This window comes from Schistocerca cancellata, chromosome 5 (genome assembly GCF_023864275.1).
Source record: "Schistocerca cancellata isolate TAMUIC-IGC-003103 chromosome 5, iqSchCanc2.1, whole genome shotgun sequence".
Lineage (NCBI taxonomy): Eukaryota > Metazoa > Arthropoda > Insecta > Orthoptera > Acrididae > Schistocerca > Schistocerca cancellata.
Genome location: NC_064630.1, coordinates 592,902,540 through 592,923,015, shown reverse-complemented (window position 1 = coordinate 592,923,015; position 20,476 = coordinate 592,902,540). Strand labels below are relative to the sequence as shown.

Below are 20,476 nucleotides of genomic sequence, written 5' to 3'. Positions count from 1 at the left end.
ATACCAAATGTAACAAGGACAAAACGTGGAATGCAACATAACCCAATTTTGAAAATACACTGAAAAACTTAGGTAAGTTATAAATATGCTCCTCACAGTTCTAATATGCCTTTTTAAACCAAGCCATGTTATAACTTTTCTTCCAGTTGAATGATGGTTGAAACAACCAAAACCATTCACAAATAACTGTAATATATACATCTAATGCCAAATAAAGATGCTTTTCTATAAATTGACAAAAATAGCCACTACTCCTTTAGCTCTGTCTCCACTGAGGTTGTCCTGTTTGTGGGGAACATATCCACGTAGTGCAGGGGCGTCAGATGATTTGAAACGAGTCTCCTGAAGACAAATACACAATGATCGACACTTGGACATAGTTCCTCCATGTGCGTCCTGAACCCCTACAAGTTCCACTGAAGTATGGAAGCCTTCGTAACAGTTGTAGGTCTGCCCCTATCTTACCCCCTATCTTTCTGCCATGGTGGAGAAACTGCAGCAGTGGAGGAAGGATTTGGGGGGGGGGGGGGGGGGGGTCACTTGAAGGATTCACCAGTAACCTCAGGCAAACAATGTCCATACCATCAATTGTATGGTCACTGTCAGATGCAATGGACAGGACAAGGTTGCATAGTTTGATGGCTTCACAGTGGATTGCTTTGGCCTGTTGGTCTTTGCCCCCAGCTTGGTTTGTGGCAAGGTCAATGTAACGAACACTTTGCCACATCTCTTCCTCTGTCTGTCTTTACCTTGGCCAACACTGTGTTCAGAAACTATTAAAGTTTCATCAATAGAAAGGCTGAGCTGCAGAACCATTGGGGCAGGATGACAGCTGCATTTGCAGTTGTAAGCAGATGTGCCCTGCTCAATCAACATAGTCCGAGTGCTAACAATGATCTTCTGGACATGCTGCTTCAACAGAAAGGCAAAAGACTTCACAAAACTTGGTGTCTGAGTGGCCTTAAATTTCTTCTTTGCACCAAGAGCATGAGACACATTGTGTGACTTATCTCCTGAATCTTCTTTTCTTCAGTGAAGACAGGACAGCCCCTGCTCCAAACCAGATGAGCCTGGGGCAACTAAGACACATTGGTGGGTCAGTGCACAGAAAACCTATTTCGTGAGCCACAGTGTCACATCTTCCACAAGTAGCAGGACTGCTACAACTCATAGTTGTGCAACCGAAGCACTGACACTTTAAGCAGCACATCGGATTTGGGACGTAACGTCTAATCTTGTGGCAGAAAACCCTGCTGCAATATACTCCAGCAACGTCAGCAGATTGTATGTCACGATAAAAGGTGCCAACTTCTGAAGCTCACCAACATCCCTTTCCATAAGATTCTGGACTTCTGTCAGCGGTGCACTTTCCCATTTCTGTCCCAGTTCGTTTGTTAGATCTACATCTACTGGAGTTCTCATGAGCAGCTAGGGTGGGACAGGTTCTCCAGAAGCTGCCCGCTAGCAACTGTTCCTCCTCAACATGCACGCATCTCATCAGGGTGCAACACACTTTGAGACAGCGGATTTTTTTACATGTTTTCACCATCCTCGCGATCTGGGCGTTAAGCCCATGTCCCCAGTCCCTACGACACACAGTGTTCCACTACCGTGCTGCACGGTGCTCACTGAAGTGTATCCAGCAGAGCTTATGAAGACAAGAGCCCTTGCCAGTCACCAGCTCCCAGGATACCTGAAATCGCAATGCTCCTACCTAGCAATTAAATGTTGATTGCCAAAGGGCAAGCAATATTGAATCTGGCAAGCAATAACATCAAATCTAGCAAGAAACGCACCAAAACTAGCAAAATAAACAAATTTGGCAAAAAAAATTACACCAAATCTGACAAAAAATAAAGCAGTATTCAAAAAATAGGACCAAATTTGGCAACAATTAGCACCTATGCTGTCAAAAATTAGCACCTATACTGGCTAAAAATGACACCAAAATTGGCAAGACGTGACACCAAAATTGGCAAGACGTGACACCAAAATTGGCAAGACGTGACACCAAAATTGGCAAGACGTGACACCAAAATTGGCAAGACCTGACACCAAAATTGGCAAGACCTGACACCAAAATTGGCAAGACCTGACACCAAAATTGGCAAGACCTGACACCAAAATTGGCAAGACCTGACACCAAAATTGGCAAGACCTGACACCAAAATTGGCAAGACCTGACACCAAAATTGGCAAGACCTGACACCAAAATTGGCAAGACCTGACACCAAAATTGGCAAGACCTGACACCAAAATTGGCAAGACCTGACACCAAAATTGGCAAGACCTGACACCAAAATTGGCAAGACCTGACACCAAAATTGGCAAGACCTGACACCAAAATTGGCAAGACCTGACACCAAAATTGGCAAGACCTGACACCAAAATTGGCAAGACCTGACACCAAAATTGGCAAGACCTGACACCAAAATTGGCAAGACCTGACACCAAAATTGGCAAGACCTGACACCAAAATTGGCAAGACCTGACACCAAAATTGGCAAGACCTGACACCAAAATTGGCAAGACCTGACACCAAAATTGGCAAGACCTGACACCAAAATTGGCAAGACCTGACACCAAAATTGGCAAGACCTGACACCAAAATTGGCAAGACCTGACACCAAAATTGGCAAGACCTGACACCAAAATTGGCAAGACCTGACACCAAAATTGGCAAGACCTGACACCAAAATTGGCAAGACCTGACACCAAAATTGGCAAGACCTGACACCAAAATTGGCAAGACCTGACACCAAAATTGGCAAGACCTGACACCAAAATTGGCAAGACCTGACACCAAAATTGGCAAGACCTGACACCAAAATTGGCAAGACCTGACACCAAAATTGGCAAGACCTGACACCAAAATTGGCAAGACCTGACACCAAAATTGGCAAGACCTGACACCAAAATTGGCAAGACCTGACACCAAAATTGGCAAGACCTGACACCAAAATTGGCAAGACCTGACACCAAAATTGGCAAGACCTGACACCAAAATTGGCAAGACCTGACACCAAAATTGGCAAGACCTGACACCAAAATTGGCAAGACCTGACACCAAAATTGGCAAGACCTGACACCAAAATTGGCAAGACCTGACACCAAAATTGGCAAGACCTGACACCAAAATTGGCAAGACCTGACACCAAAATTGGCAAGACCTGACACCAAAATTGGCAAGACCTGACACCAAAATTGGCAAGACCTGACACCAAAATTGGCAAGACCTGACACCAAAATTGGCAAGACCTGACACCAAAATTGGCAAGACCAGACACCAAAATTGGCAAGACCTGACACCAAAATTGGCAAGACCTGACACCAAAATTGGCAAGACCTGACACCAAAATTGGCAAGACCTGACACCAAAATTGGCAAGACCAGACACCAAAATTGGCAAGACCTGACACCAAAATTGGCAAGACGTGACACCAAAATTGGCAAGACGTGACACCAAAATTGGCAAGACGTGACACCAAAATTGGCAAGACGTGACACCAAAATTGGCAAGACGTGACACCAAAATTGGCAAGACGTGACACCAAAATTGGCAAGACGTGACACCAAAATTGCCAACACGAGAAACCAAAATTGACAAAACGTGAAATCAAAATTGGCAAAAAATAACATCGAATTTGTCCATAAAATAAAGCAATTTTTTCCTGTAACTCCCGTGGAGGACTGGTCAATATTCAAAAACGTGACAGGAATGATCATTTGAAGCAAAAAAGTCTAGTAAACATGGGCTCTAAAATGCATACCTTAAGAGCTATGAACACTTGTTCATCTTCACTACTGTGAAGCACATCTCTTCTACTGAACAAGTGCTCATAGTTCCTAAGGTTTGCACTTTAGAGCCCATGTTTACTAGGCTTTATTGTGTCAAATGATTGTTCCTATCATATTTCTGAATACCAACCATTCCTCCTTGGACACCCTGAATAACTGGTTAATTAATGAATAGTACGTAAAGTTATTTATAAAAAGTGCAGCATAGATTAAATATAAATTCTGGATTTGAAGTAATTATCACAGATCTGGATAACTACATCTCTCTCACTCTCTCTCTCTCTCTCTCTCTCTCTCTCTCACTCCCCCCTATTAGCAGCATTAATTTCCTTCTATCCACTTCATTGCTTACACAACTCTCATTTAATAAGAGAAGTAGTTTGTACATGAAAAACAGCAGACTGACATGACAAATGCACTCTATGCTGTTCACAATACGCTAATTGCCAAAGCAAAGAGAACGTGAACTTCCTTTGATCATTCACTGAAAGACCGACAACCAGATGTATACAAGCGAACACCTATAAATGTGAACCATACACTCGCATTTACACTAGAAACAATGTTCATTCACTTGTGTTCGCTCTCATGCAAACCAAGCCTTACATGAAGGTCATGATTAGATTTAAGAAAAATAATTTTACACCCTGAATCACAGTATCATTGAATAATCCATTCACATCTTACTGTTTCATATGAGGAGAATATGAAGAAATATGTGGTGAATATAAAAGCAATAATCTTTCATTTATTTACTGCTCCAATCAGATAAAATTATTTTGCAACACACGGTGCAAAAAAGTATAAATAATAATTTAATTAAAATAACTATTCTCTCAGTTATTATGCTAAAAATCTTGAAACCTGGACTTGAGAACTTTCAAAGTAGATGACCCCTGCCAGTATTTCAAGTTGGTAGTAGATCTGTTCATTTTGGTTTAGGGCACAAAAACAACTAGGGTCATATGTGTCCATGTTAGAACCATAGAACACAAAGCCGAAAAAGGGGTTAAAAGCGACTACACGGTAAGCCCAATCGGAAGGAAAGACAGCTAAAAACAGGGACTTGAAAAAAGGTCCATAAAATATGCCATAGAGACAACAAAGGCCCTGAAATAAAAATTAAATGTCCTTCACCTTATTGCTACAATGGATAAAAAGTAAAACACAGTCAACAGCCCGAGCGTCGTTCGCTAAAACAGCCGATAACTCAGACAGCAAACATAAATTAGAACATAAGTGTTAAAAAAACATGGCATTCCCTCAGGAAATGGCAAACTGTCAAATGTTGAGGACAATGAGCACAAAGTGCTGGGGGATCACCACTTAACAAATGGTGATGAGTAGAAAGACAGTGCCCAATACGCAACCTAGCTAAAATGGTTTCCTGCAGCGAGAGGGCCGAGAGGAAGTTGGCTAGGCTGGTGGCAAAGATTTAATTCCCCAAAACTTGTTCCCATAAAGAAAATACCACTACATTGGTAACGCCAAAGTGACACCACCTGCTCACAGTCGACGACTCAGAGATCACTGGACGGAATTAAATAACTAGCAGGTCAAGTTACGAGGACTGCATCCTTAGCAGCAGCATCACGAGCCTCATTTCCAATCAGACCAATGATATCAGGGATCCACATTAATGTCACCATGGCTCCATTAAGAGTGAGCAAGTAAAAGTTTTCCTGGACGTGTTGCACTAAAGGATGGATGGTGTACAGCACACACAAATTCTGAAGGGCACTGAAAGAGTCATAGCAGATGAAACAATTGAAAAGCCTCTGTTGCCAGGTGTACTGCACTGCCTAATACAGGGTGAAGAGCTCTGCTGTAAATACCTAGCAGTGTTCCGGAAGCCAACACTGAAAATATCACTGTTGCCAATGACGAAGGCACACCTCATACCATGGCCAGTCCAAGAGCCATCAATGTACACAAATGTCAAGTTCCATGTGAAGGTCAAGAAACTTAAGGCAATAGAGGGAGTCTGTAGTAGAGTCCTCAGGAAGCGGATGAAGTCCAAGGTGAACACAGGCTGCCACATAAAGCCAAGGTGGTGAAGGGTTCACACTCACTGGGAAAGTGGCAAGAAGAGCGAAGTTAAGCAGCAAAGCAATAGCCAAAAGCAAACTCGAGGAGGTAACAGAGAAGAGTGACACACCCCATACTGGTGATCAAAGGAGACACGGAAAGAGGCAGCATAGGATGGGTGGCCAGGCATGGCAGACAAACAGCATGTGTATCTGCTGAGGAGAAAATCACGGCAGTATGACAGTGGTAGTTCGACAGCTTCTGCATAAGGCCTCTCAACAGGGCTACTGTAAAAGGTGCCACTGGCCAAACTGATGCCACGACGGTGGATTGTATTGAGATGGCGTAAGATGTACAGATGTGGAGATGCATAAATGAAACACCCATAGTCTAGTGTTGAACGGACAAGAGGCCAGTACAATCGGAGAAGGGCAATTCGATCCCCTTCCCAGGAAGTACCGCTGAGGACACTGAGGGATCGCATACAGCAGGTGGCCAGGTAAGACATGTGGGCGAACAAAGAAGTCACCATTGCAATTGATACCCAGGGAGGAGGAGTTTGATAATCGCCCTCGTGAGCATCGCTACCACAGGTTACACATTTGGCCAGTGTCTATAGGACATTCACACGTGGTGGTAACGATGATACTGGTAGCAGTGCATCGGGTTCGGAATGTACGGTCGGACTGCGATAACTTCATAGCCTGCTTTGGTCGGTGATGGAAGCACCAATCTATCAAATGTGAGAAAAAGAGTGCACGTGGTCACTAAGGATGCGTCTATCTTTTTCATTACCTGATGCACTGCAATGATACCCTGAACAGAGAAGTACACCCCTCAATGAAGTACATTTGGATTTTTGCCTCGGTCAGACCATCAAGCAGCCAAGTTTAAATAACACCACTGCCAACATCTAGAGCTATTGTATCTAGTGACATGATGGTATAAGAATGCACATGGGGAAATTAAATCTGTTAAGTACAGTAACTGAAGACAACTGGAACTTAATGAAACAGAGAAAGGGGAGCAGCATGGAAGAATGGATGGGGAACATTATTAACCAACAAGGAAGGTTCTGTTACAAGAATATTACACGGACTGCACAAACCTTCATACGTGACTGAAGATGCAAATTCTGTCAGTCAAATAATAATAATAATAGTAATAACCCCGTGGAGGCCCGGGAAAAGAATAGGCCTCCGGTATGTTCTGCCAGTCGTAAAAGGCAACGAAAAGAACAAACCACTAATAGGGCTAACCCCCCTTTTAGTGTGATTACTTGGTTCAGGACAGAACTAAAGAAGCCTCGGACAAGTGCCGTCATGATCGGGGACGATGCTTGAACCCTATGCCCGCCCACAATGGTAACGACACTGCTAGCCAACTGAAAAATGATTTAAATCCAAATGGAGGTGTTTTGCAGGATATGCTTCCTGCAACCACCCTAGAAGGAAAACAAAGAAAGAGGATGAGATGGTCAGATGAAGTTAATCGACACCTCATGTTCTGTTATTACCAAGCAACAAACCTAGGAACCAACACAACTGGATACAGATCACAAGTATACACAACATTTATTACCAGATACCCAGAATTAAAATTTTTAACAGAACAACGACTAACTGATCAGATCCGTGTAATAATAAAAAATAACAGGATATCCCAGTCAGAATTAGAAAACATCAAACAACAAGTACAACAAATACTGGAACAAAATAATGTGCAATCAGAAGAAGAAGAAAATACAGTAATGGACTCAAACATCCCAGAGCAAAAAAACAAAGACCAACACGCATCAATTAAACAATCAGAGGAAAACGAAATCTTAAGACAGCCACTAGAACAAGCACAAATAGAACACGAAGTGACACATGTTAGATATAGAAGAGAAATTTCAGCCGACATATGTAGAATACAAAGACACAAATACAGACATTAGACCATTCTTGCATAGACCGCCAAATAACCCACAAGTCGAAACAACAATAAAAACTATCAACACAATCATACACAACAAAATAAATGAAAACACAACTATGAAAGAGTTACAACTACTGGTTTGTATAGGAGCACTCACTACACTAAATATACACACTAGGCAGAGATCAGAACCAACCAACAAACAGAAGAAACCCACAAAACCAGCATGGCAACACAGGCTACAGATCAGAATAGAAAAACTGAGAAAAGACATCGGACAGCTAACACAATTTATAAGAAATGAAATGTCAGACAAAAAATGAAAAAGGTTAGGTAAAATCTCATAACAAGAAGCGATAGAGCAATTAGATGAAAAGAAACAGAAATTACAAGCATTGGCCAAACGACTTAGAAGATACAAAAAAAAGTGAAAATAGAAGGAAACAAAACCAAAAGAAATTTTACCAGACAATAGATAACACACACATTAAAGTAGACAATCCAACAAGCATAACAGACATGGAACACTTCTGGAGCAACATATGGTCAAACCCGGTACAACATAACAGGCATGCACGGTGGATACAAGCAGAAACAGACACATAAAAGATGATACTGCGGATGCCTGAAGTGATAATTTTGCAACATGAAGTCACCCAAGCAATTAATTCTACTCACAATTGGAAAGCCCCTGGAAAAGATACAATACCAAATTTCTGGCTAAAGAAGTTCACCTCAACACATTCACATCTAACTGAATTATTTAACAGTTACATTGCAGACCCATACACATTCCCTGATACACTTACACATGGAATAACTTATCTGAAACCTAAAGATCAAGCAGACACAGCAAACCCAGCTAAATATCGCCCCATAACATGCCTACCAACAATATACAAAATAATATCTTCAGTCATTACACAGAAATTAATAACACATACGACACAGAACAAAATTATAAATGAAGAACAAAGAGGCTGTTGCAAAGGAGCACGAGGATGTAAAGAGCAACTGATAATAGATGCAGAGGTGACATATCAAGCTAAAACTAAACAAAGGTCGCTACACTATGCATACATTGATTACCAAAAAGCTTTTGATAGTGTTCCCTACTCATGGTTACTACAAATATTGGAAATATACAAAGTAGATCCTAAATTGATACAGTTCCTAAACATAGTAATGAAAAATTGGAAAACCACACTTAATATACAAACAAATTCAAATAATATCACATCACAGCCAATAACAGATTAAGCGTGGAATATACCAAGGAAACTCATTAAGTCCTTTCTGGTTCTGCCTTGCTCTGAACCCACTATCCAACATGCTAAATAATACAAATTATGGATACAATATTACTGGAACATACCAACACAAAATCACACATTTGCTATACATGGATGATCTAAAACTACTGGCAGCAACAAATCAACAACTCAACCAATTACTAAAGATAACAGAAGTATTCAGCAATGATATAAATATAGCTTTTGGAACAGACAAATGTAAGAAAAATAGCATAGCCAAGGGAAAACACACTAAACAAGAAGATCACATATTGGATAACCAAAGCGACTGCATAGAAGCGATGGAAAAAACAGATGCCTATAAATATCTAGGATACAGACAAAAAATAGGAATAGATAATACAAATACTAAAGAAGAACTAAAAGAAAAATATAGACAAAGATTAACAAAAATACTGAAAACTATAAATACTTATGCTATACCAATATTGACCTACTCATTTGGAGTAGTGAAATGGAGTAACATAGACCTAGAAGCACTCAATACACATACACGATCACAATGCCACAAACATAGAATACATCACATACATTCAGCAACAGAAAGATTCACATTAAGCAGAAAGGAAGGAGGAAGGGGATTTATCGACATAAAAAACCTACATTATGGACAGGTAGAGAATTTAAGAAAATTCTTTATAGAACGAGCAGAAACTAGCAAAATACACAAAGCAATCACTCATATAAATACATCGGCTACGCCACTGCAATTTCATAACCACTTCTACAACCCTCTAGATCACATAACATCAACAGATACGAAGAAAGTAAATTGGAAAAAGAAAACACTACATGATAAGCACCCGTATCATCTAACACAGCCACACATCGATCAAGACGCATCCAACACATGGCTAAGAAAAGGCAATATATACAGTGAGACGGAAGGATTCATGGTTGCAATACAGGATCAAACAATAAACGCCAGATATTACAGCAAGCATATTATTAAAGATCCCAATACCACAACAGATAAATGCAGACTTTGCAAAAAACAAATAGAAACAGTAGATCACATCACAAGCGGATGTACAATACTAGCAAATACAGAATACCCCAGAAGACATGACAATGTAGCAAAAATAATACATCAACAGCTTGCCTTACAACATAAACTTATAAAACAACACGTTCCCACATACAAGTATGCACCACAAAATGTACTGGAGAATGATGAATACAAATTATACTGGAACAGAACCATTATAACAGATAAAACAACACCACATAACAAACCTGACATCATACTCACCAATAAAAAGAAGAAATTAACACAACTAATTGAAATATCCATACCCAATACAACAGGAGAAAAAATTGAAAAATACATCCAACTGGCTGAGGAAGTCAAGGACATGTGGCATCAGGATAAAGTTGACATTATACCAACTATACTACCAACTACAGGAGTCATACCACACAATATCCACCAGTACATCAATGCAATACAGCTACATCCAAACTTATATATACAACTACAGAAATCCGTAATTATTGATACATGTTCAATCACCCGAAAGTTCCTAAATGCAATATAACATATACTGTACAGTTAAAAGGAAGTCACGTTTGATCAAGGTCCGCATCACTTTCCATTTTTGACCAGACATAACGTCTGAGAAAAGAAAGAATAATAATAATCTTCATCATATCATCATCATCATCATCATCATCATCATCATTGTGTGTAGGCATGCTATTGCCAAACCTCTCGTAATCCAGGTGAATGTGAACCAGAGACTTCAGTGGTGCAAGGCTCATAAAAATTAGTTTATCACAAAAATCAGATTTGACCCAATAAGTATTCTTTTATACTGTTCCTTACTCTAGGGCAAGTATATAGATGGAGAAGCCCATATGAAGTGTGTAACTCTCACTGTCTTATTTTAACTGTGGTGAAGCTGTAGTTGTGCAGCGGTCTGGGGAGTCATATTTGTGTGTGTGCGGGGGGGGGGGGGGGGGGGGGGGGGGGGCACTCATTACTGTATTCCAGCAACTTTTAGAGAACAGTGTGAATTAGCAAATGGTTATTTACAATGCATAAACATTATGATAAAATACAACTAATACTGCTACTCCTAAACAGCTACAACTGAATAAACAAAGGAATGTTAAGTGTTATACTCACATTTTCCCACATAGGAGCATTGTGGCAAACCTTCCAAAGGTTCATTAACTCTTCAAACCAAAGTTTGTATCCTAGATGGCTTTTCTCAGGTGGGAGGGCAATAGGAAGAAACCACTCTAGAAATTCGATGTTATTTTCTATATTAACTCCGTCGAACGGGCATAGGCGTGGTCGCCAGGCATCAAGCATTTCTTGTGTTGCCTCAGGAGGAAAGTAGCTAATCAAAAAGACAAACATTTATTTATTTTTTCTTTCCCTTGCAGAAAGCAGCAAAGAAATATAATATTTTTGACTACTTACAAACGCGCAGCATGAACTAAATTCTTCAAGGTATTCTCTAGTGAACTGGAAAGTGAAACTGAGAATTAGATATTTACACATTAGATAAAACTGCCATACATTAATACCTAAAAATACTTACGAGAAGTATCTATACATTCCAATTGCAGTGAGACTTGTGTTCATTATCCTCTCGCAGAGCTCAAATAGTGGTTTCCATGGCAACTGTAATTCATCTGGTGACAGCAATTCCTTCTTCCTACACACAATTTTTGAATAAACTGTAGACAATGAAATGCGTGTATTCCACAACTTAAAACAGAAATACACAGAATTCATACAGGTCAAAGTTTAAACATTACACTTGCACGACTGCAGTACTTTTCGCTTTCTCCTCTCAGTATCTATTGAATAATAATGGTTCATTTAAGGCCAAACAGAAATGATCCAAAACAAAAATTCAGTTGAGGCAGAAAGGTGCTAATTTTTCCACAGATGTCATTGCTAACTTGACTGTAGTATGTAATAACTTCTTTATTTTTTTGGGCTAATGATGCCTTGTGTGCGTTTCATCCTTTGACGTCTACTAGTCTTGCTTAAGAAAGTGACATTCAAAATTTAAACACATTCACTCACACCAATCACATAACAGAAGTTATGTGGAAGCACTCTTTGATATCTGCAAAAAACTCGTCTTTCAGAATTCCCTAGGGACAGAAGACGAAAAAGAATCTTCGAGCGCAGGATATGATAAGAGCATGGATGTCCAAGAAAAGTTGACAAAAAAGCAATGTCAAGCAGCAGACTCTCACTTTACAAGCTTTTACAACTCAGGTCAAACACACTGGTAATTTTACAGAATTGCTTTTTATAATTAAACATCGGCAACTTTATGTTTGGTTGCAAATCCCAGTGAAATTCTGTCAAAAATGCAGTCAACAGGGGTGCCTTGGTATTAAATGTTTACAGACTACACTTCTTGAGATGTGGGTACTGGTAAATCTCAGGCCTCCAAATAAAACTGGTAGCTGCAGATCTTATCTTCTGTGATTACAGTTCACAGAAAAGATGAATTTCGCTCACAAATGTTACTTAATCTCCATAAATTCCCATCCATGTTGTCTCCAGCTAATCAGTAAATTTATAACATATAAATAAAGGAAAGATTTTCAGTTTACTCAAACATTAGTAAATAATGAAGCTGACACTGTCCTTCCAAATGAATCCGTCACCCTTTTGAGGACAGTGTGCTGCTTTGAAACCCCCTGATAAATTAAAGCTATGTGCTAAACTGTGACTCAGACCCTCAAATTTGCCTTTCACAGGCAATACTTTTATCAACTAAGCTATCCATGTATGACTTGGGACCCACCTTCAGAGTTTAATTTCTACCAGTAGTTCACAGTATTTACCAAGCTCCACAGAGGCTCTCCTGCATAGCTTGCTGGACTCAGATGCCAGAAAGAACGGCTAACCCATTACTTACGATGTATTTCCAGACTTAAGTTATTACTTTCTAACATAATATATCTGTCGGTGTACATCGAAACTTTCTCATAGTATGCATTTTCACTTCCAAGGCATTTCAAATGCCTGACATGTTAATTGCATTAATACTGACAGTTTACTGCTACTTTTTGAGTTGCCCTTGAAGTTACAGAAATCCCTTTATTTACCATCCTTGTCTATATTATATAAATTAAATATACCTATTAAATACATAGGGTTTTCACGAACAACATTTTTCACAGATGGATTATTGAAATAATACTTGGTTATGGGATTAAAATAACTGTAAAACTATAGTAGACAGAATGGCTGCCAGTACTTACCTTCAGAACACAAAATTTTAAAACTACCAATAGAGGCATATAAAATTAAAAAAGAAAACTATCCTAGATTCCTCAGGGAGGAAATAAGGGTACAACTGAGAAAGTTGTAAGGGAGTCCAGAATTCCTCGCACCAAAGTTTAAGAGAGACCCATTGATTGTGAGGATGAGGGAGACGAAGATAATGGATTTGTTAATTAAAATAACTGTACAGATTTACCACAAATTTAACACAATCTTACTTCAAGAGGCATATCGATACATTTGCAAACTTGCTGACGAGCCATGGTTCCAGGCTAGGAATGGTCGTTAGTTCATACATCAAATGAATGAATGCTATGTGATCTTCTTTTGAAAATTTCAGTCCATATACTTTTATGTATCTGGAAAGGAGATACACTGTATAAGAAATCATAAATTTACACATATGAAAATACATTGTCAGCTGTTTTCAACCCTTCTACATCTACATCCATACTCCGCAAGCCACCTGACGGTGTGTGGCGGAGGGTCCATGTACAGGGTGAGGCATAATATCAAGCAATTTTAAAAAGCACGTGAATCAAGCTGCATCGGAGAGAGTTGGATGGGATAGCGTCAGTTACATTTGGCAAGAAATAACATTTAGTTATAATGGAGTGCTGGACCCCACAGCATCATATGTATGCTGTCAAAGCATTTTATCAAAACGATAATTCATACCAGCTAGCAAGCTGTGCATTCCGCAAGCATTTCAACATTAATTGAAATCGGCTAGTGCCGTCTGCCTGTGTGATTAAAAAGTGGGTTGAGAACTTCGAGGAGACAGTGTCAATGACAAAAACAAAACCTGGGAGACCAAAAACGGTGCGCACACCTGAAAAAATCGAACATGTAAGAGTTTCCTTTGAGAGAAGCTCTTGTCACTCAGCTCACTGGCACAGTGCTACACTTGGGATTTCGAACAGAATGGTAAGAAGAATTTTACACCAAGATTTGCACTTTCACCCCTACAAAATCCGAATGGTTCAGGCCCTTAAGGAAACAGATTACGTGAGCCGAAGCCGGTTCTGCTAAGAATTTTTGGACATGATTAATCAAGACAAGGACACTGTAAACCATTTATGGATCAGTGATTAAGCTCACTTCCATATCTCCAGTTACATGAAAAACCAGAACTTTCGGTTCTGGAGTGACATTAACGACAGAGAATTGCATCAGCAACCACTGCACTGTGCAAAAGTTACTGTGTGGTGCGCCATGTCTTCATTAGGGATCACAGGAACATACTTTTTTGAAGGTGGTCTTAGTAATGTTTTAACAGTGATTTCACAGAGATACGCAGACATGTTGGAAAACTTTTTTACGCCACAACTTGCACACTACAAAGTGAACAATACGAATTTTTCCAGCAGGACGGAGCAACCTCCCACATTGCTCGAGTAAGCATGAATATTGTCAATCATTTGTTTCCAAATCATGTGATCTCCCGAAGTAGGGAATTGCATGGCCCTCTGTTCACTGGACCTCACAGCATGTGGGGCTATTTGAAAAGTAAATTTTACGAAAATAACCCTCCTCAAGTAATTGAAGCCCTGAAGGAGTAGATCCAACAGGAAGTTGTTCAAATCCCACTGGCAATGCTGCGCAATGTGATGAATAACTTCAAGGTCCGGTTGGAGGAATGTGTGTGTCAAAATGGACACCATCGTACAGGAGTTATCTTCAAAAAATAACCAATGTTTTACTATTGCAAAAAATGCTTTCTCATGTATTTTAAGATTATGACATAAAAAATTTAACGAATTGTTTTTACTTAACGGTCTTTTAAAAATTGCTCTTTATTATGCCTCATCCTGTACGTCTGGGAGAAAGACAAGTAATTCATTAAACATGACTGTTGCAACTAAAGTTAATACACTCCTGGAAATGGAAAAAAGAACACATTGACACCGGTGTGTCAGACCCACCATACTTGCTCCGGACACTGCGAGAGGGCTGTACAAGCAATGATCACACGCACGGCACAGCGGACACACCAGGAACCGCGGTGTTGGCCGTCGAATGGCGCTAGCTGCGCAGCATTTGTGCACCGCCGCCGTCAGTGTCAGCCAGTTTGCCGTGGCATACGGAGCTCCATCACAGTCTTTAACACTGGTAGCATGTCGCGACAGCGTGGACGTGAACCGTATGTGCAGTTGACGGACTTTGAGCGAGGGCGTATAGTGGGCATGCAGGAGGCCGGGTGGACGTACCGCCGAATTGCTCAACACGTGGGGCGTGAGGTCTCCACAGTACATCGATGTTGTCGCCAGTGGTCGGCGGAAGGTGCACGTGCCCGTCGACCTGGGACCGGACCGCAGCGACGCACAGATGCACGACAAGACCGTAGGATCCTACGCAGTGCCGTAGAGGACCGCACCGCCACTTCCCAGCAAATTAGGGACACTGTTGCTCCTGGGGTATTGGCGACGACCATTCGCAACCGTCTCCATGAAGCTGGGCTACGGTCCCGCACACCGTTAGGCCGTCTTCCGCTCACGCCCCAACATCATGCAGCCCGCCTCCAGTGGTGTCGCGACAGGCGTGAATGGAGGGACGAATGGAGACGTGTCGTCTTCAGTGATGAGAGTCGCTTCTGCCTTGGTGCCAATGATGGTCGTATGCGTGTTTGGCGCCGTGCAGGTGAGCGCCACAATCAGGACTGCATACGACCGAGGCACACAGGGCCAACACCCGGCATCATGGTGTGAGGAGCGACCTCATACACTGGCCGTACACCACTGGTGATCGTCGAGGTGACACTGAATAGTGCAAGGTACATCCAAACCGTCATCGAACCCATCGTTCTACCATTCCTAGACCGGCAAGGCAACTTGCTGTTCCAACAGGACAATGCACGTCCGCATGTATCCCGTGCCACCCAACGTGCTCTAGAAGGTGTAAGTCAACTACCCTGGCCAGCAAGATCTCCGGATCTGTCCCCCATTGAGCATGTTTGGGACTGGATGAAGCGTCGTCTCACGCGGTCTGCACGTCCAGCACGAAAGCTGGTCCAACTGAGGTGCCAGGTGGAAATGGCATGGCAAGCCGTTCCACAGGACTACATCCAGCATCTCTACGATCGTCTCCATGGGAGAATAGCAGCCTGCATTGCTGCAAAAGGCGGATATACACTGTACTAGTGCCGACATTGTGCATGCTCTGTTGCCTGTGTCTATGTGCCTGTGGTTCTGTCAGTGTGATCATGTGATGTATCTGACCCCAGGAATGTGTCAATAAAGTTTCCCCTTAATGGGACAATGAATTCACGGTGTTCTTATTTCAATTTCCAGGAGTGTATTTTACAACTAGTTACTGAAAATATGGTATTCAGTGATTAAAAAAAGAATTTTCATATTACCAAAACCAAAAATCATGCTGTACATCTCTTACCAAAAATTACACTTTTCAAACTCACATGTGGGAGAGAGAGATGCTGATTTTACATTATGATCAAAAACTGTATGCATGGAGTGTTACAGTTCATTTTCAAATGGTGTGTGCTGTGCAACTACTAGTCAGTCAATGTGAGCAATAAGAATTAAGTGCATGCAACAGAAAAATGTTTGAAACCAAAAGAGTGTAACCATTACTTTCATCCCTACCAAAAAGCTATGAATGCTTTCCTTCTTTACTTTTGTGTTTACTTATTGGCTATATTGCAGGTTGCACCTGTGGTAAGTAAATTCAGAATTCTGATATACATTAATGAGTCAAACCACTATGACCATCTGCTTAATTGCATGTTGGCTTAGGTTTGGAATGCAATACAGCAGTAATTCTGCATGACATGGGTTCTAACAGTCCTTAGTAGGTTTCCGGCAGTATGTGGCACCAATGTCTACACACTGATCATGTAATTCCCATGAATTACAGGTCTGTGGTTTGTGTGTGTGGAACTGGCACACACATTGTCACAGACGTGTTCCATCGAGTTCAGATCAGGTAAATCTGGTGGCTAAGACCCAACATGAGTTCACTATCAATTCCCTCCAACCACAGTGGCATGTTTCTGGCCTTATTACGTGTAGAATAATCCAGTTGGAAGATCCCATCCCTGTCAGGGAAGAGTCCAAGCATGAAGGGATGCAAGATGCAGGTGATCCACAATAATGTTTAGACAGTTGTCATGGTGCCTTCGTTTACCAACACAGGTCCCATGGGAACGAACATCAATATGCCCCATAGCATTACACTGTCCCCACTGGCCTACACCCACAGTACAGTGCATGTTTTGAGCACTCATTCAAATGTTTAACAGACACAACCGCTGACATGTCATGACAAGAAACATGATTTCGCTCATGGTTTGTAAGCGCACTGAACACAGTATCATCCACTAGCTAATGCTGACTACATTGGCAGTGCCAGCAAAGTTGTCGCTGTAGACTGAGGTGACTCAATATCAATCGACACGGCTTCTTTCATCAATCACTGTGCAAGTGGTTAACTTTGTGTGTCGTGTAATGTTGTTCACTTTCTTTCAAGTAGAACCTTACAGTTTTCTGTCACAGTTGTCCTATGGAAAACAGTGCAAAAAGAGAGAGGAAAAACTGTTAGATGAAAAAAAGTAAAAATTCTCAAAAGAGTTGAAGTTCGTAATGAAAAATGTTGTTTTCGCAGAGTTTAGGTGTTACCGATGTCTATGAATAACACCATCATAAAAACTGAGACACTATTTTTGAAAGTGTAAGTAACAGTGGACCACATTCCAAAAAGATGAAATATGTCAGTTACTCTGAATATGTGGAACAGGTTTCAGACAGCGAGTGCTTCCAACTAGAGATGGGGGATTCGCTCCTGAACTGATTCATAGAGTTGACTCATTCAAAGGAGTGAACAATCAGTGATTCAGAAAAAAAGAACAGTAGCTCCAAACGTTTCCCACAGCAGAGAGAGAGAGAGAGAGAGAGAGAGAGAGAGAGAGAGAGACGGAGCATATCAGCGGGGCCTCTGCTGGTCAGAGCACACTGCACGCCACACAACACAGCCAGCGCCGGCCTCTGCCCTGCTTCTACCTTGGCTGCCTGCATTGTGCAGTGCCCCATTGGATTTTGTGTTTTACATATGCCGTGCCGTCTCAGCACTTCCTCTGCCGCGTGCAGTGCCTGGCGCAGCTTAACTTAGCGTCGCACTCCGTCGGCGATCGTTTCAGTCGCACGTCCTGCCCTCTGGGCAGTTGATGCGAGCAACAGGACAGAGAGCCCCTAGCGGAGAACATAAGAACTACTTGCAACAACCTGCTCGCAAGAGAACGGACGATTTGTCTCGGAGCGGGTGACTGGTGGCCGTTCACCGCTCCCCCCACCCTCGGAACTCGCCTGCTCAACGCTCACCCCACCGTTCTCGACTCTAGCCAGAGCGTTGAGAAAAGCAACTCAGGTGTCACTCTGGTCTCTGCGGTCTTAGCTCACGCAGTAATACAGCTCGCGGCTCGACCTGCTTGACTCAGCGGCCTCTGCATCGGAGTTCGTCTCTACTGGATATTGTTCGTCGTAGTAATGCCGCTATGTATATTACATTATTATGTTATGTATACATCATTTGTTTTTATTTTATTTTTATTTGTTTAAACTGATCAGATTAGGTTCCTGACGACTCCTCTTACGATAGGATTTTTATTATGGACACTCGAATTTACGCTTTAATTACGAGCGAACCGATAAACGTATCGCAAAATGTGATACACCAATATTTTCCTTGTTTTATTCTGCGTAAGGCTATATGCAGCACTTTAGTCTTACAGTCAAATTTATATTTTTTTTTCTTATTCTGGTACGGATTTCGCGATTTTAGGCGTCTTCGGAAGGAAATGTTTACTTTAAAAATATATGGCTTGTGATGTATTTGTATGACGTTAATGAAATTTTAACACATTATAGCCAAATATATTGTTAATGTAAATCACAAGTTACAACGTTTTCCGATCACCCAAAAAGCCACGATAGTGCAAAATAAATCAATAATCAAAAACTTTGTCATATCGTGGAAATTTCAATAAACAATACAAAATTCTTACTCATTATCTGTGTTACTTCATAATAGGATCAAATAAGATCAAAATACAGTTATAGTACTGGAATAAACCAAGTTTAAAGGGCAATGTGCCTTCCATTTATTTTCTATTGTGAATGAGTGGTGAGTCATGAAAAAGAGCTAATTCATTTCAGGGACTGAACAGTTCTGATCCGATCTCTGAAAAGAACAGTTTTGCCCATCTCTACTTCCAACATCCCATGAATGGCATGTTGTTGTTGTTGTTGTTGTTGTGGTCTTCAGTCCTGAGACTGGTTTGATGCAGCTCTCCATGCTACTCTATCCTGTGCAAGCTTCTTCATCTCCCAGTATCTACTGCAACCTACATCCTTCTGAATCTGCTTAGTGTATTCATCTCTTGGTCTCCCTCTACGATTTTTACCCTCCACACTGCCCTCCAATGCTAAATTTGTGATCCCTTGATGCCTCAAAACATGTCCTACCAACCGATCCCTTCTTCTAGTCAAGTTGTGCCACAAACTTCTCTTCTCCCCAATCCTATTCAATACCTCCTCATTAGTTACGTGATCTACCCACCTTATCTTCAGCATTCTTCTGTAGCACCACATTTCGAAAGCTTCTATTCTCTTCTTGTCCAAACTAGTTATCGTCCATGTTTCACTTCCATACATGGCTACACTCCATACAAATACTTTCAGAAACGACTTCCTGACACTTAAATCTATACTCGATGTTAACAAATTCCTCTTCTTGAGAAACGCTTTCCTTGCCATTGCCAGTCTACATTTTATATCCTCTCTACTTCGACCATCATCAGTTATTTTGCTCCCCAAATAGCAATACTCCTTTACTATTTTAAGTGTCTCATTTCCTAATCTAATACCCTCAACATCACCCGACTTAATTCGATTACATTCCATTATCCTCGTTTTGCTTTCGTTGATGTTCATCTTATATCCTCCTTTCAAGACACTGTCCATTCCGTTCAACTGCTCTTCCAAGTCCTTTGCTGTCTCTGACAGAATTACAATGTCATCGGCGAACCTCAAAGTTTTTACTTCTTCTCCATGAATTTTAATACCTACTCCGAATTTTTCTTTTGTTTCCTTTACTGCTTGCTCAATATACAGATTGAATAACATCGGGGAGAGGCTACAACCCT

At 41.1% G+C, this 20,476-nt stretch overlaps 1 protein-coding gene across 1 annotated transcript in view; it reads right to left on the bottom strand.

Moving 5' to 3' along the window:
- Window positions 1-20,476, bottom strand: part of LOC126187752 (proteasome activator complex subunit 4-like) — a 255,098-nt gene that overhangs the window by 226,891 nt on the left and 7,731 nt on the right. The window contains exons 2-5 of the mRNA XM_049929005.1: window positions 13,539-13,679; window positions 11,609-11,725; window positions 11,488-11,532; window positions 11,188-11,404 (exon numbers count right to left, since the gene is read on the bottom strand). Of these exons, the coding sequence (XP_049784962.1) occupies window positions 11,188-11,404; window positions 11,488-11,532; window positions 11,609-11,725; window positions 13,539-13,679 (520 nt within the window). The remainder of the gene's footprint in view (window positions 1-11,187; window positions 11,405-11,487; window positions 11,533-11,608; window positions 11,726-13,538; window positions 13,680-20,476) is intronic.